Source organism: Ovis aries, chromosome 22 (assembly GCF_016772045.2).
Source record: "Ovis aries strain OAR_USU_Benz2616 breed Rambouillet chromosome 22, ARS-UI_Ramb_v3.0, whole genome shotgun sequence".
NCBI classification, from domain to species: domain Eukaryota; kingdom Metazoa; phylum Chordata; class Mammalia; order Artiodactyla; family Bovidae; genus Ovis; species Ovis aries.
In genome coordinates, this window is record NC_056075.1 from 13,249,207 (window position 1) to 13,263,705 (window position 14,499).

The following is a 14,499-nucleotide window of genomic DNA, read 5'->3' on the forward strand; positions in this document are numbered from 1 at the left end:
GTCAGCAAAGAGCGGGGCTGGGGGCACCCGGTTTGAAGTCGTGCGGGTCGGAGCACTGCCGCCTCCGCCGCTCTCTGAGACCCCCTGCTTCCGGGCCGCGGCGGGGAAGAGCTCGGGTAGGCGGCAGGGCAGATGCCCGAGGGCCCGCGCCGGAACGTTCCGCGCCGCACCGGCCGCTCCCCTCTGCTCCGCGGCCTGGGCCTGCGCCGCTCAGCTCTCTGGAAACTAGCGCCTCGGCTGCGCGGCTCGTCGCTCGCGGGGAGCTCCGAACCGCCGGCGTCCGGCCATGGCGGTCTCCAGGTGGGTCTGATTCCTCTAGAGCTAACAGGAGGTTCCCATTGTCACTGCGCTCGGGCGCCTTCCTGCCCAGACCCCGCAGTTCGCCCCTCAGTCAGCGGGGCTTTGGACTCGGGTTACTCAACGTAAGTCAGTTCAGGAATGCCTTTTTCTTGCTGAATAGACCGTTTGGCACGTTAGAGCTAGTTTTTCTCTTTCCTCACCATGTTTCTCTTCTCTGGTTTCTCTTCCCTCTTTCAGTGCTAGGAGAATCTCTTCTCTTTCTTAGTATTCGAAGGCCGATCCCTAACCTCCATTTCACGGGAAAACTTGGTAGTAACTGACGAAGTCGGGGAGACTTTGAGTTACAGTTATCTAAGTGACATTCTAATTATGTTAAAATTTGTGTTTACGGCTTGAGGAATATGTTCTTTCCTGAGTACTTTTTTCTTACATTATAGTATAATTCTTCGTTTTGGTTGGCAGTACACATTCAGTCGTCAGCTTTGTAATCTTTAGCAAATTATTGTATTAGTATCATCTTCTTTAACCAAGCCGTGAAAGATGTATCACGAATCTTAAATTATTTTAAAGTGATGGTCCCTCGATAGGAACGTATAGGAGACTATAGGGAGACGAGCAAGACATTTCTTTGTATAGGTAGCAGGAAAGTATTTTTCTCCAATATGAGAGATTGGGGTGGGGAGAACATTTTCTCAGAGCCTTGACGTTAGTGGACATTGAAATGTGTAAGTAGGGGATAGACAGAAGGGTTCACCAAGTTTGTTAGTTTTCATGAGAAATTGGTCCTTCTGCCATATAGACTGAAAGGGAAAAATGATGACAGTTCAGAAAACATAATTTTTGTTCATTTTTCAGAGTTAATTGAACATTCCTATTTTGCAAGCAAAAGGATAACCCATACCTCACAGGTTCCCTAGATAACTGATGAGAAAGTGTGTGGGAGAAACCCAATAGAGTTGAGTGTGAGTGTGGCAAGGTACCTGTAGTAGGGGGCACTAATTTTTATTTCATAGATTATTTGATTCCATTCACTGTGAGGAAATTCTTATTTTCTGATGTATAAAATAGAGGAAAAAAATGAAAGTTTAAAGAGCCCCTAATCTGCCTGACTAATGCAAATCTATTTACAGAAGTTTAAGGCACCTACATTTCTGAATGAATGAGTTTTCAAAGCAGCTGCTTTTTGTTCTTGACATTGGATTTCAAAGATTGGTGCTCTCTTTTTTTCTGTAGATCTTTTTTATTTAGCTTGCCAAAATTCTGTTAAAGTCTACTTTAAAAAGAAAACTTGTCATGGTTTTATAAAAGAGCTAGTCCTGGGCTTATTCTGATAATACAATAGGTTCATGGAAAACACTTTTGAGACACTTTCTGATTTGGGGATACTGCCAGTCCTTGACTTTTTCATATGAGGATTCACTTTGAATAAAAGACTTTAATTTTAAACTGACCTTCTCCATGCACTGAGCACACATGTTTATGAACTAAATTTCCTTTCTCTTCTTGATGTGAAATACAGGCTCATTTGGGCTTCCCTCATGGCCCAGACAGTAAAGAATCTGCTTACAATGAGGGAGACCTGGGTTTGATCCCTGGTTGAGAAGATCCCCTGGAAGAGGGCATGGCAATGCATTCCAGTATTCTTGCCTGTAGAATCCCCATGGATACGAGGTGCCTGGCGGACTATAGTCCATGGGTCGCAAAGAGTCCGACATGAATAACCGCATGCACATACATACAGACTCATTTTAATATTTTATTGTAGAACAGGTTGAAAATGGTTGAAGAGATAAAAACCATTTGCGAGAATCAAATGAAAAATATTTTTTGCACTGTTTGTATCAGTGTGTGACTGAAAAGAAATGGTAATGTTTTTATAACCTTTAAATATTTCCAATAGGCGGGAGATGTTAAGTTCAGAAATCCAGATCCAGAGATCCAGGAATAATATTTGACTTTGCCCTCGCTTCCTTTCCCCCAGTCCAGCCAGTCCCCAGATCCAATCTTGTCAGTTCTACCTTTCTAATCTTTCTCTGGCCAGTCTTTTCTTTCCAGGCCATGTATCACAGTCCTGCTCCATAGCACCATCGTCTCTAATCCAAGACACCTGTCACAGCAGCCATTCTGCTCTTCCTGCCTCCATTGGTGTCTCTTTCTGATTTATTCTTTGCTTCTTTGCTAATGTTAATTTTAATGTAGCCTTTTTTTCCCTGTTTAAAACCTTTTAGTTTTCTGTTGCCTTAAGATAAAGGACAAATTTTGTAACAAACACATCTTACCAGATCATTTGTAATTTGGTTCCTGCTTTATCTTTTTAAGCTTCCTCTTGTCAAGTTGTTTGAGTCTCTCTCTCTCTCCCTCTTCATTCTGAATCTTTGTTCTTTTTCACCTCCTAGTCTCTAAAACATTGATTCCTACCTTAATCTCTGGAACATTAATTCCTACCTTTTCCTCCTACCCCCAACCTTAGTTTTTAGATCTAAACCCTAAGCCTATACATGTGTCACTGTGTTTGGGAAGCCTTCTCTGGTATTACTTCATCTCAGCTGGTGAGATATTTTCTTGCCAGTCATATTTATCATACTTTGTGATTGTTTAATTGTTCGCTTTCTTGCTTGAGTTAACATCAGCTCTGTGAGAGAAGTGATTGTCTTTACTTTTTCTTTCCCCAGGAGAGTGCCTTTTCTCATAGTTGCTCAATACACTTTTTAAAAAATGGGTGACTGTTTTTTTGTTTGATTCCTGTCATGATTTTTCTGTAACTTTTGTAGAGTATTTCTGGTGTTTTTCAGGAAGTGCTTCTGAGTTTTACAGATTTCCCTAAGAGAGAAAAGCTTTCATTATAGGTTTGAATATTGACCAAAATTATAATTTAAAAAACAGTAAATATCATCAGAACTAGTTTTATAAATTTATAGTCTAGTATAATTCTGTGATAGCATGATCTTTTATAATGCAAATTGGATATAATGTAACTGCATTTTCTGTAATCAAAATTTTTAGACCCCCACTTAGTGTTTTTTTTTTCTAATTATTATTTATTTTATTTTTGGCTGCATTGGATCTTCGTTACTGCAAGCAGCCTTTCTCTAGTTGTGGTGTGCAGGCTTCTTCTTGCAGTGGCTTCTCTTGTTGCGGCCCCCGTGCTTAGATGGCTCCAAGGCATCTGGAATCTTCCCAGACCCAAGATGGAACTCGTGTCCTCAGTATTGGCAGTCAGAGTCATAACTGCTGGACCACCAGGGAAGTCCCACACTTAGCCTTTATAAAGGCTTAGTTTTAATGTAGTACTTTGAATTATAAGAATGTAGCAAATGGTAAAATGTATGGTCAACTCTTGATCCCCTATGGGTGAGTTAACTCTTGCCACAAACACTTACCCCACCCCTCAAAAAACCCCACATATCTTTGTGACTCTAAAATTGCAAATACAGTGATAGCATTTGAAGTTCTCCCATAAAATGCGGTGAAATACTACTAAAAATGTATGACTCTTTTAGACCCCTAGTAAAAGAGTATACACATGTACGAGAACAATGTTGCCCTTAATAAGTGAATGCTGGAAAGTCAGCCAAACTCACTCACTAGCTACTTCACTTGCTCTCATATCAACTTCAGCAAAAAAAAAAAAAAACCAACAAACTAGTATATATTACAGGCTTTCAGTGTTGTTTGCAAGCAATTTAAATAATAATTATTAAATCTTTGACTACTGTGTTGTTTTGTAAGCCTCTCTCCCTGTATCATCTGTCACTAATTGGAGTTGAGCCACCAACAGTAAAGGTAATGTTAGAGGGATTGTTAAGTTATGTTCATTACAGAAGGTGGTGGGTGAATCTGTAACAATGTTGGGTTCCACAGCTTAATTTTTTAAAAGATTATTTTTGATACCTTTGCCTGTTTATACCACAGTTGTTGTTATGCATCGATTAGCTATTATGAATTTAGTTTTTCCTTGATCATATACAGAGAATGTAAAAATATACTTTAGAGAATTTTCCATCAGTGATCTCTGCTATAAAGGTCATTTCTAAAATATGTAGACAATGGTTATGACTTGACTGTTTTAGAAGCCATACCTTAAGTCTGTGACACACATCTTTGCAGTTTAAAAATGATGCTGTGTTCAGAAAAGATTCTGAGCATACCCTCTTATGGAAGAAAGAAATTGCTACATGTGAGCAGAACTTTGCTCTGTTGTGTCCATTCTCTCTCAACACTGCTGATGCTTCAGAGAAACATTGTTTCAGTGACCTAATCTGCACAGTAAAGGGAAGTTTCTTGATGTGGGGGTCCTTGCTCTTGACAGAGAAAAAGTTAATATGATCTTACCTGTGGGAGAGCACAGGTGTTTTTTGTTTGTTAGGCCTATTCCTCCATTATTACTAATTTCTATCCATTATAAGATTGACAGAAGACACTGTTGTAAATTGTAATATATTGAATATTTTGTACTTTAAAAATGGGGACCAAAAGCTAGGAAAGATAGAGGAGGCATTATTTAAGTGTATCCATTTTAATTACTTTGGTTAAATTCCTCCCTGTTTCTTTAGTCCGTTTCTCAAAGTACTATACACTTAACAATTCACCATTTTAACCATTTTAAAATGTACACTTTCAAATGAAGTTTTAATCCACTGTACACTTTTTTCCCCTGAAAAATCTAGATTTTTATGTTCAAGATAAAGTCATACAAGAGGCAGAGGTTAGGAAAAAAAAAGTGTCCTGAAGGAAATAACGTACCTTGGCTTTCCTTTTCAGCACTCATTTAACAAGTATTTACAGAGTGCTTTCTGTGTTCCAGGTGCTGGAGATACAGCAGGGAATAAAAATGGATTTCCCATTCTCATGGAGTTCCTGTTCTCATGGGTGTGGGGAGAATGTAAATAACACACACCTGCCCTTGCATCTGGCTTTGGTGTTGTTTCACATCTTCATATCTGTTCTCAGTGTCCTTGGTGGTATTTCAAATTAATCTTTCTTCTAGCATTTAGTTTCAAATAACCCACAGTAGGAACTTGAAGGCATTTTAAAACATCAGTCTAGGCAATTTCTTAAAAGACATTTCTTTTGATCATAACTTCCTTGCTTAATGATGTTATGTAGGACTAAGCACAGTGTTGATACCAGATATTTGTGTTCTTATTCCCTGAGTAACAGAGAAAAGAAAAGCCTCACATAGTAAATGTAAAAAATGCATGACAAAATCGACAAACTTGACTGATCATTCCCTTTTGTTACAATTACAAAGCCATCTCTGACGTATTCTGTCAGTTGACCTCCCGTAATTTTTTTAGTGATTAAATTTATTCAGAGAATACTGAGATTGGAAATAGATTGTGAAAGTTATATCTTAAACACTTTCTTTTTCCATCCTCAAACAGCTTTTCCATCCTCAAGTAGCAGAAATACTATATATATATGTTTATTGGTGTTGAAGTAGTTGTCTAGGACATTTTTATAGTTTAGCATGCATATTATTTCTTTTTATATTCTTTGAATTATGATAACACAAACAGCTGAAGAAAAGTTAAATCATAGTTGCCAGCATAACCTCTACAAACTCCATGTACTTTCCTTTTTCTAACAGCCAGTTGTTTTAACCACATTTTCTGTTTTAATTTGAAGTATAATTAATTTTCAATATTGTATAAGTTTCAAGGATATAACATAGCAATTCAATGTTTTATATACTATATATCATTTAAAGTTATAATAAAATAATGGCTCTCTTTCCCTGTGCAGTACAGTGCACCCTTGTGGCTTATTTGTTTTATATATAGTAGTTTGTGTCTCTTAATCCCACACACCTATCTTCTCATTCCCGTCTTCCCTCTAGGCAGTCTTTAGAGCAGTTTTCTGAAATCACAGGTTTATAAAATAAACACGGATCATGTCTTTTATAGTTATTTCTCTGAATTAAAATCCAATTGAAAATGGGCCAGATTATCGTCATCAATAGATTCATAAGCATTTCTTGTCGTTCAGTTGCTCAGTCGTGTCCGATTCTTTGTGACCCCGTAGACTGCACCACACCAGGCTTCCCTGTCTCTCACAATCTCCCTGAGCTTGCTCAAGCTTACGTCCATTGCATCAGTAATGCTATCCAACCATCTTGTCCTCTTTCATCCCCTTCTCCTCCTGCCTTCAGTCTTTCTCAGCATCAGGGTGTTTTCTAATGAGTCAGCTCTTTGCATCAGGTGGCCAAAGTATTAGAGCTTCAGCTTCAATATCAGTCCTTCCAGTGAATATTCAGGACTGATTTCCTTTAGGATTGACTGGTTTGATCTTGCAGTCCAAGGGACTCTCAGGAGTCTTCTCCAACACTACAATTCAGAATTGTCAATTCTTTGGTGCTCAACCTTCTTTAGGGTCTAACTCTCACATCCATACATAACTACTGGAAAAACCATAGCTTTGACTATACAGACTTTTGTTTCAAAATGATGTCTCTGCTTTTTAATACACTGTCTGGGTTTGTCATAGATTTTCTTCCACGGAGCAAGTGTCTTTTAAATTCATGGCTGCAGTTGCCATCTGCAGTGATTTTAGAGCCCAAGAAAATAAATGTGTCACTGTTTCCATTGTTTCCCCATCTATTTGCCATGAAATGATGGGACCGGATGCCATGGTTGTTGGTTTTTAATGTAATCAGTGGATACTGTCAAATATAATTGTACCATGTTTTATTTAATTTATTCTTCTACAGTCTCTGGTATCTTCTCTTCAGCTTGACAGTCTATTACCTCTTTTTCCTCCATTTGTCTATCCTTTGGAGAATGAAGAGTAGCATTAGCTGTTATGCTACATAAGCTTTAGCCAAAAGAAGTATTGTGGTAAGTACTGTGTTCCCTCAGTCAGCCCTTCTTTAACTTTCTTTTTCTTTTGATCACCTGGCTTCCTTCAGACCTCTCCTTCATCAAGGGCCCTGTCTGCCCTCCAGCATGATACTGGCTCTGTCTCATACCCTTTCCCTCTCCCCTACCTGTTCATTATACCAGTCTTTTCCATTGTGTCCTGACCCATGCTTACCCTGCTTGCCTCATAGCTGGCTATCCTGGTGTAATAGGTCACATTGCCCTCTTGTGAGATCCTGGTCTGCTCATCCCTTTGTGTTCCTTTTATGTGGCATCTAATCTGTTATCCTGGAGAGAAGAATGAAAAACTCCAAAAGGGGCTTTGAGTCAAGAGCACCAAAGAAGCATTCTTCTATTCAGGGAGTCAAATCTGACTATCACAAGGTGGGAGAGGGGAGAATAGACAGGTCTGGAACTGGATGAGAGAAGGAGCTGATTTACCCTCAGGGCAGTTGACTGGTGAGGGAGCGGAGGTGACGTGACATGGCGTTGGGGTGTAAGACTTTGAAGACAGGAGAGGCAGAAGGAACTGTGCTTTTGTGAGGCGAATTCAGCATTAAGTTAGAGGAGCAGAAGGTCTTTAGGCAGGAGTATGTGTCTGTGGAGGACTAAAGGAAGGTGTAGGAAGGGTAGAAATTGTTGAAGGAATACAGTGCCTACTGCCCAGTCGTTTTCAGCTTGCTCTTTGCAGCAGCCATAACTGCCTGATGTTCCGATTGCTGAAGTACTGCTGTAGTCATCTTTTTACTTACTGAAACATTGCTTTAGCGTCACTTCCGTTATTTTTATAACTTGTTTTTGGGTAGTATAGCTATGACAGATTAAGGATATTTCTCACAGGAAGCAAAAAAAAATATAGTACTCTCTTTGTTTAAAAATGGTGCTTCAACCTGTCCCCAAGAAACTTGAATTTTTCTTTATCTATAATTCTAATTACAGTAAATATCAGGTACTCAACAAATATTTGAATTCTGTGCAAAGACACTTTGCTCAATATTGTGGGGGACAAAAAGAATCATTGAAGAAGGTGAAGCCTAATAAGCATAAGACAACATGTGACAATGTAAAGACACAAAAATGCATAACAAATGCAAAAATGGTTATGCAAAATGAGAATCCCAGTGGATTTTAGAAGAGGATGTAATTGTGTAGTAGTCCCTGAGATGGTGTCAGAACGTAAAGAACTTGAGCTGAGTCTGAGTGGATGGGAGTGAGCTGAAGAATTGGACCAAGAGAAGACATTCCAAGTGGAAGAGACAGTGTAGACAAAATTGTGGACACCAAAATTTGGGAGATACTTTCTTGTTTTTGATTACTACCTGGTAGGTAAGGGTGAGCCATTGAAAGTTTTAGGTAATAATTTGATCACAGGGTGTTCTAGGAAGTAAACTTAGCATTGAGATCTTATTAGTATGGAGTTTTGCTCATCAGGCAGTTGAAAGTTTGCACTTGAGCTCCCAGATGGGCTAGACTTGAGGATTATTTGTTATGTGTTATAGTTTAAACAAATTACAGTTTCCTACAGGAGAAACTGATGAGAGATGGACAGCCAAGGATTGAATTTGGGAGAATGTTCTTATTAAGAGTGTTAAGAATAGGGAAACCATGGAAAGAATTAAGAGGTCAGAGAAGAACAGAGTAATAGAATGTTTTGAAAACTTAGGAAGGAAAGTATTTTAAGAATGGGGTATGTACTGAAATCAGATGTCACAGAAGAATCATGAAAATCGGATTTACAAAAAACAAAGCCATAGGTTTTAGAGCTTAGAAGTTCATTGGTGACCTTCAGGTGTGCTATTTCAGTAGTAGAGAAGGATAGAAACTTGATTATAGGGATTAAAATGTATGTGGTGAGAAGATAAAAGAAGTGATTTTAAACACTTGTTCAAGATGCTTGGCAGCAAAAAGAGTGTTCTAGAAGATGGAGGTCAAGTGGTTTATCTGATTAAAGACGGGGCTTCCCTGGTGGCTCAGGGTATAGTGTCTGCCTGCAATGCAGGAGACCTGGGTTTGATCCTTGGGTCAGGAAGATCCCCTGGAGAAGGAAATGGCAAGCCACTCCAGTACTCTTGCCTGGAAAATCCCATGGACAAAGAAGCCTAGTAGACTACAGTCCATGGGATCACAAAGAGTTGGACACGACTGAGCGACTTCACTTTCTGTATATTTGAAGACAGAAGAGAGTAGATTAATGAGGCAGTGATGTAAGATATTAGAGAAAGGATAATTGAATGAGGGTAGAAGGAGATGGTATCAAGAAAATGGTGAGACATTATGCAAGTCTTGAAGAAAAACAAGGACTGTCTTTTCATCTGAAATTGTAAGGATGAGTGTAAAGACCTTTAAAGGTAATAATTGAGATGAGATAGTTTGTATTCTAATAACCTAGGGATCTACTCAGTCCATTCATTTTTAAGGAATAGGTAATAGCAATTGGGACTTGAGGAAAGTGGAAATGATTGGGGGGGAACTTGGAAAACTCAATCTTAACTATTTATACATAGACTTACAAACAGGTTAGTATTGTCACTTCCTTAGAGTGTTCATTTTGCAGCCAGCTTTTGCTTTTCATCACAAAAGCAGGAACTCCATCACTGAAAAGGAGTTATGAAGTATTGGGCTGGTTAAAAAGTTTGGGTTTTTCTGTAAGATGTTACAGAAAAACTCAAACGAACTTTTGGCCAATCCAGTAGTTGAAATCTATCCAGAGGGGCAGTCTAAGGAACTTTGTATCAAATAGATCAAAGATATGACAAACATGGTATATAAGGGGAAAAACTATAAACACTTGCAGTGATGTGGAGCTGTGAAATATGGCTGGATCTAGTTTCACCCTGTAAAGTAAGGGGTTAAGTGGGTTTCTTTTCTAAACCTTCTAACAAGTGACAAAAGTAATACTTTTAAAGATCTCTTAACTTCCAGTCTGGTTCTACCATTTTGCAACTTTTCCTGTAGGGAGGTCCTGGATTTATGTACACTGTACACATACAGTTTATATTATTATAAAGAATACATGCATCATATACACATATAAGTCTGTTGTTGCATAAATATGACTTGACATAATTTTTATAATAAAACATTTAATTTTTGATAATTTTGCTTGCCATAGAATATAGATTTAAAATGAATATTTATTTGCCTTGATAGAAAATTGTTCATAGATATTAAATTTTCTTTTTGCAGATTTCTTTTCATTGATTTCTTTTCTTCATTCAAAATCAGTCCTGGCAATAGGCATACATTTGTTGTGAAGTTTTAGAGACAGTTTCGGTAACTTTAACATCATAATCAGTTATAAAGATGAAGATACATCAAAGAGCATTCTTAGAGTTATGTATGGGATGTATGAGGGAGGTAGTTTTATGGGAAAAGGATTTGGGATCTGACTTAGTGTTAGAATTTTATGAAAACCACCACTGTCAGAAGATTTTTTTTTCTCCCTTCTGTCCCATTATCTCTGAGTCATTCTTCACCAAATCCTGTAGCAAAGCCTGAAGAGTAAATGAGTGCAGGCAAGTATTTAGGCAGCCTTGGGTAGATAAAGAGAAATATTATGTCAAAAGATGGGGTGTGTCTATGCACAGCGTTTTTTCAAAATTAATTTCTTTATAATCACTCTGTGTGCCATTCAGTATATAGGAAGCAAAAATTGTGCTGTATTATTCTTTTTTTCTTTATGTCACTGGCTTTAATTACCTCATATTTTGTTTAAAATATGTCCTTCTTACATACCCTTAACTGTAAAATTTGAACCTTGCCTCTTAGTGTTTTGAGTCAGTTGAAAAGTTTTCATGGTACCCTTAGCCTTCTTGACTGAAAAAGACCTATTTTGGTTGCATGTATGTGAAAGTTGCTCAGTCATGTCTGACTGTTTGTGACCCTATGGTCTGTACACTCCATGGAATTCTCCAGGCCAAAATGCTGGAGTGCATAGCCTTTCCCTTCTCCAGGGGATCTTCCCAACCCAGGGATCGAACTCAGGTCTTCTTCACTGCAGGCGGATTCTTTACCAGCTGAGCCACAAGGGAAGCCCAGTTGTGTATGTATATATATATATATATGTGTGTGTGTGTGTATCTTTATATATATATTTTACTAGTTGTATATATATGTGTGTGTGTGTATATCTTTCTATATATATTTTACTAGTTACAATGATTTTGTGTTTATTAGTCACTGGCTAGTTTGATAAATACTGCCCCCTCCAAAGGGCTTCCCAGATGGCTCATTGGTAGAGAAGCTGCCTGCCAATGCAGGAAAAGATGTGAGTTCAATACCTGGGTTGGGAAGATCCCCTGGAGAAGGAAAAGACCACTCCAGAATTCTTTCTGGGAAATCCCATGGACAGAGGAACCCAGTAGTTCTATGGTTCATAGGGTTATAAAAGAGTCAGACTCAATGACTAAACAGCAACAACCCCCTCCAAAAGAAGAAAAGACCCTGCTTATTTCATGTGACCCCTATTTTGTTAAATAAAGGGATTTTAGAGCTTTGCTTTCTAATTTTTAAGCTCTTTGCAAAAGAAAAATAATCCCAGAGGTAAAAGATGAGCCTCTTTGCAGTTTGTTAGTACTTAATATTCATGCTTAACTTTGGGACCTTGCTTGCTTTCTCTTCTTCATTAGATGAGATTTAAAGGTTTGTTCTCGAAATCTCCCCTCATATAGGATTGGGGCACAATTAATATCACCTTGCCCCTTTTCATCCTTCATCTTGTATAAATACCCATTTATTCTGTATATGAGACTGCCTTCCTTTCTTTACCCGTGGTATCCATTTACTTCATTGAACCTGATTCATATTGTGGTGGAAGGGCTAGACCTATATGACACATGGACAGCTGGTAGTAATTACTGGTTCCTTTCTCTTTTTCAAATCTTGGGGTTTTCCTGTATCCCAGAAGCAAAGTGACACAGTTTTCCATTTTCCCCCACTTATTCCAGGTGTAAGACATTGTGATTTTATTCCAAACTATCTGTTGGATAAATGTCAGAACTGGGATTTGAATCGTGGTGCTGTGGCTCTGGCCCATAATGGTGTTTGTCTTTTACAAACTGTTTCCTCAGAGGTCTTACTGCCATTCTGTCATTTCTATACAAATGACTCATTTATCTATATACCTTTCATCTCAACTTTCTTCTGAAGATCAGATTTCTATTCCAACTGTTCTTTTTGCTTTCCCCTAGCTTTCCTGACCTGGCCACTAATAAACTTGTCATCTTTCCTCAGAGACGTTTCCTCCACTAGTTCTTCCCATTTCTTTAATGACATCTTCATTCCTAAGATTCAGAGTCTCAGAATCTTTGCATTTCCTTGACATCTCCATGGTAATTCTGCAGCAGTTTCCCCCAACTTCTTTCTAGTCTTGTAACCATGATTGTAGCTCAGGTCTAAAAGTTCTCATAAAAGTTTCCTTTTTACTTCATGCTTCACCCTGCTGCAAGACTAACCTTCCTGAAGCATAGCTCCAGTCCCATGACTTTCTTTTTTTAAAAATAATTTTATTTGTTTTTTGGCTGTGATGGGTCTTCCTTTCTGAGTGGGCTTCTTGCTGCGGTGCGTGGGCTTCTTGTTGTGATTTCTTTTGTTGTGGAACCAGGGCTGTAGGGCGCAAGGGCTTCCGTAGTTGGAGCATGTGGACTCAGTAGTTGCAACTCCCTGGCGCTAGAGCACAGGCTCAGTAGTTGTGGCTCATGGGCTTCGTTTCTCCTCGGCATGTGGGATCTTGCCAGATCAGGGGTGGAGCCTGTCTCCTGCATTGGCAGGCAGGTTCTTTACCACTGAGTCACCAGGGAAGCCCCCGTGTCTTTCCTGATCAGAGTCTTTCATGGCTGAGCTATAATTCAAGGGTCTCCACAATAGGTCTCTCTGTACATCTCCTACTATTCTCTTAAGTGTACCCTGAATTACAACCAGACTGTGTTACTCACTTCTCTAAATATAGCCTCCTTTGTCTTACTGCTCTTTGCTTCTTATTCCCTCTTCGAGATGTTTCTCCCCTTTTTCTCTTTTACCGCCTCATTTTCACCAGTATTGAATTTTTTTTGCTACCATTAAGGTCCAACTCATACACCATTTCTTTTAGAAAGCTCTTTTAGTATTATACAGTTGGGGATATAGTATTTATTGCTTCCATTCCATCTTCTCAAAGCACTTTCTCCTCTTCTGACATAGGCTTGTTGAACATGTATATGCATGTACAATTCCTATATTATACCCTATATTCTAATTATTTGTGTACTTGCCTTACTCACTCACTCCACCTCCATAGCAAGTTCCTTAGGAGTAGATTAGTTTGTGTCCTACAGCTCTGCCATAGCTCTTTCTTCATAGATGCTGAATATGTACATTTATTGACTCAAACATATATGAGGAAACACTTCAGAATAATCATTACATTTTTATTATTTTAGGCTTGACCGTCTTTTTATCTTGCTGGATACTGGCACTACTCCAGTTACAAGAAAAGCTGCTGCACAGCAACTTGGAGAAGTGGTGAAGCTTCATCCCCATGAACTGAATAATCTATTATCTAAAGTAAGAACTCTTTTTCCTCTTTTAGTATAATACAGTTGTAGAAATTTATCCATGGGTAAAAACATAAAAGAGAAGGAAGTTGTCTTATTAGTGACAGTTTGTGGTCTTCAAATTCATTAAATAAGTCCAGTATTTTCCCAAATATTTAAAATTTTTTACTATTTTTTTGTCATAAGATTTAAAGTACTTTGTTTTTTACGTCAAGTTTTATTGTCGAAGGGATTTGACAATAAAGAACCTTTGGCCTGTGGTACAAATTTGAATCTGATCCAGTGTGGTAATGAACTAAGTTGTTAGTCTAGTTTGTTAGTGGTCTAACTTGTTCTTAGCAGCTAATAATTACATCAGTTGACAGTCTTCAGATGGATGAGTGCTCATGGGTGATGGTGGAAATACATGAGAAGCTACTTGTCATTACATTCTTTTAGTTATTAGCTCTTTGAAAGTGGAGGCTTTCTCCTTTGGTGGATAAGTGTTTTCACAATCCTGGCCCATGTTCTTTCCCTAAGCACTGTGCTTTATTTTTACTGATTCCTGTGGGCTTGTAGTAGAGAAGGCAATGGCACCCCACTCCAGTACTCTTGCCTGGAAAATCCCATGGACGGAGGAGCCTGGTGGGCTGCAGTCCATGGGGTCGCCAAGAGTCGGACACGACTGAGCTACTTCACTTTCACTTTTCACTTTCATGCATTGGAGAAGGAAATGGCAACCCATTCCAGTGTTCTTGCCTGGAGAATCCCAGGGACCGGGGAGCCTGGTGGGCTTTCGTCTATGGGGTCGCACAGAGTCGGATACGACTGAA

General features: G+C 38.8%; 1 protein-coding gene across 1 annotated transcript in view; it reads left to right on the forward strand.

Annotated features, from left to right (window-relative positions):
* The first annotated feature begins 6 nt into the window (after positions 1 to 6).
* The window catches only part of BTAF1 (B-TFIID TATA-box binding protein associated factor 1), an 85,523-nt gene continuing 71,030 nt past the window's right edge, over positions 7 to 14,499 (forward strand). Inside the window, exons 1-2 of the mRNA XM_015103326.3 lie at positions 7 to 300; positions 13,574 to 13,697. Of these exons, the coding sequence (XP_014958812.2) occupies positions 287 to 300; positions 13,574 to 13,697 (138 nt within the window). The 5' untranslated portion in view covers positions 7 to 286. The remainder of the gene's footprint in view (positions 301 to 13,573; positions 13,698 to 14,499) is intronic.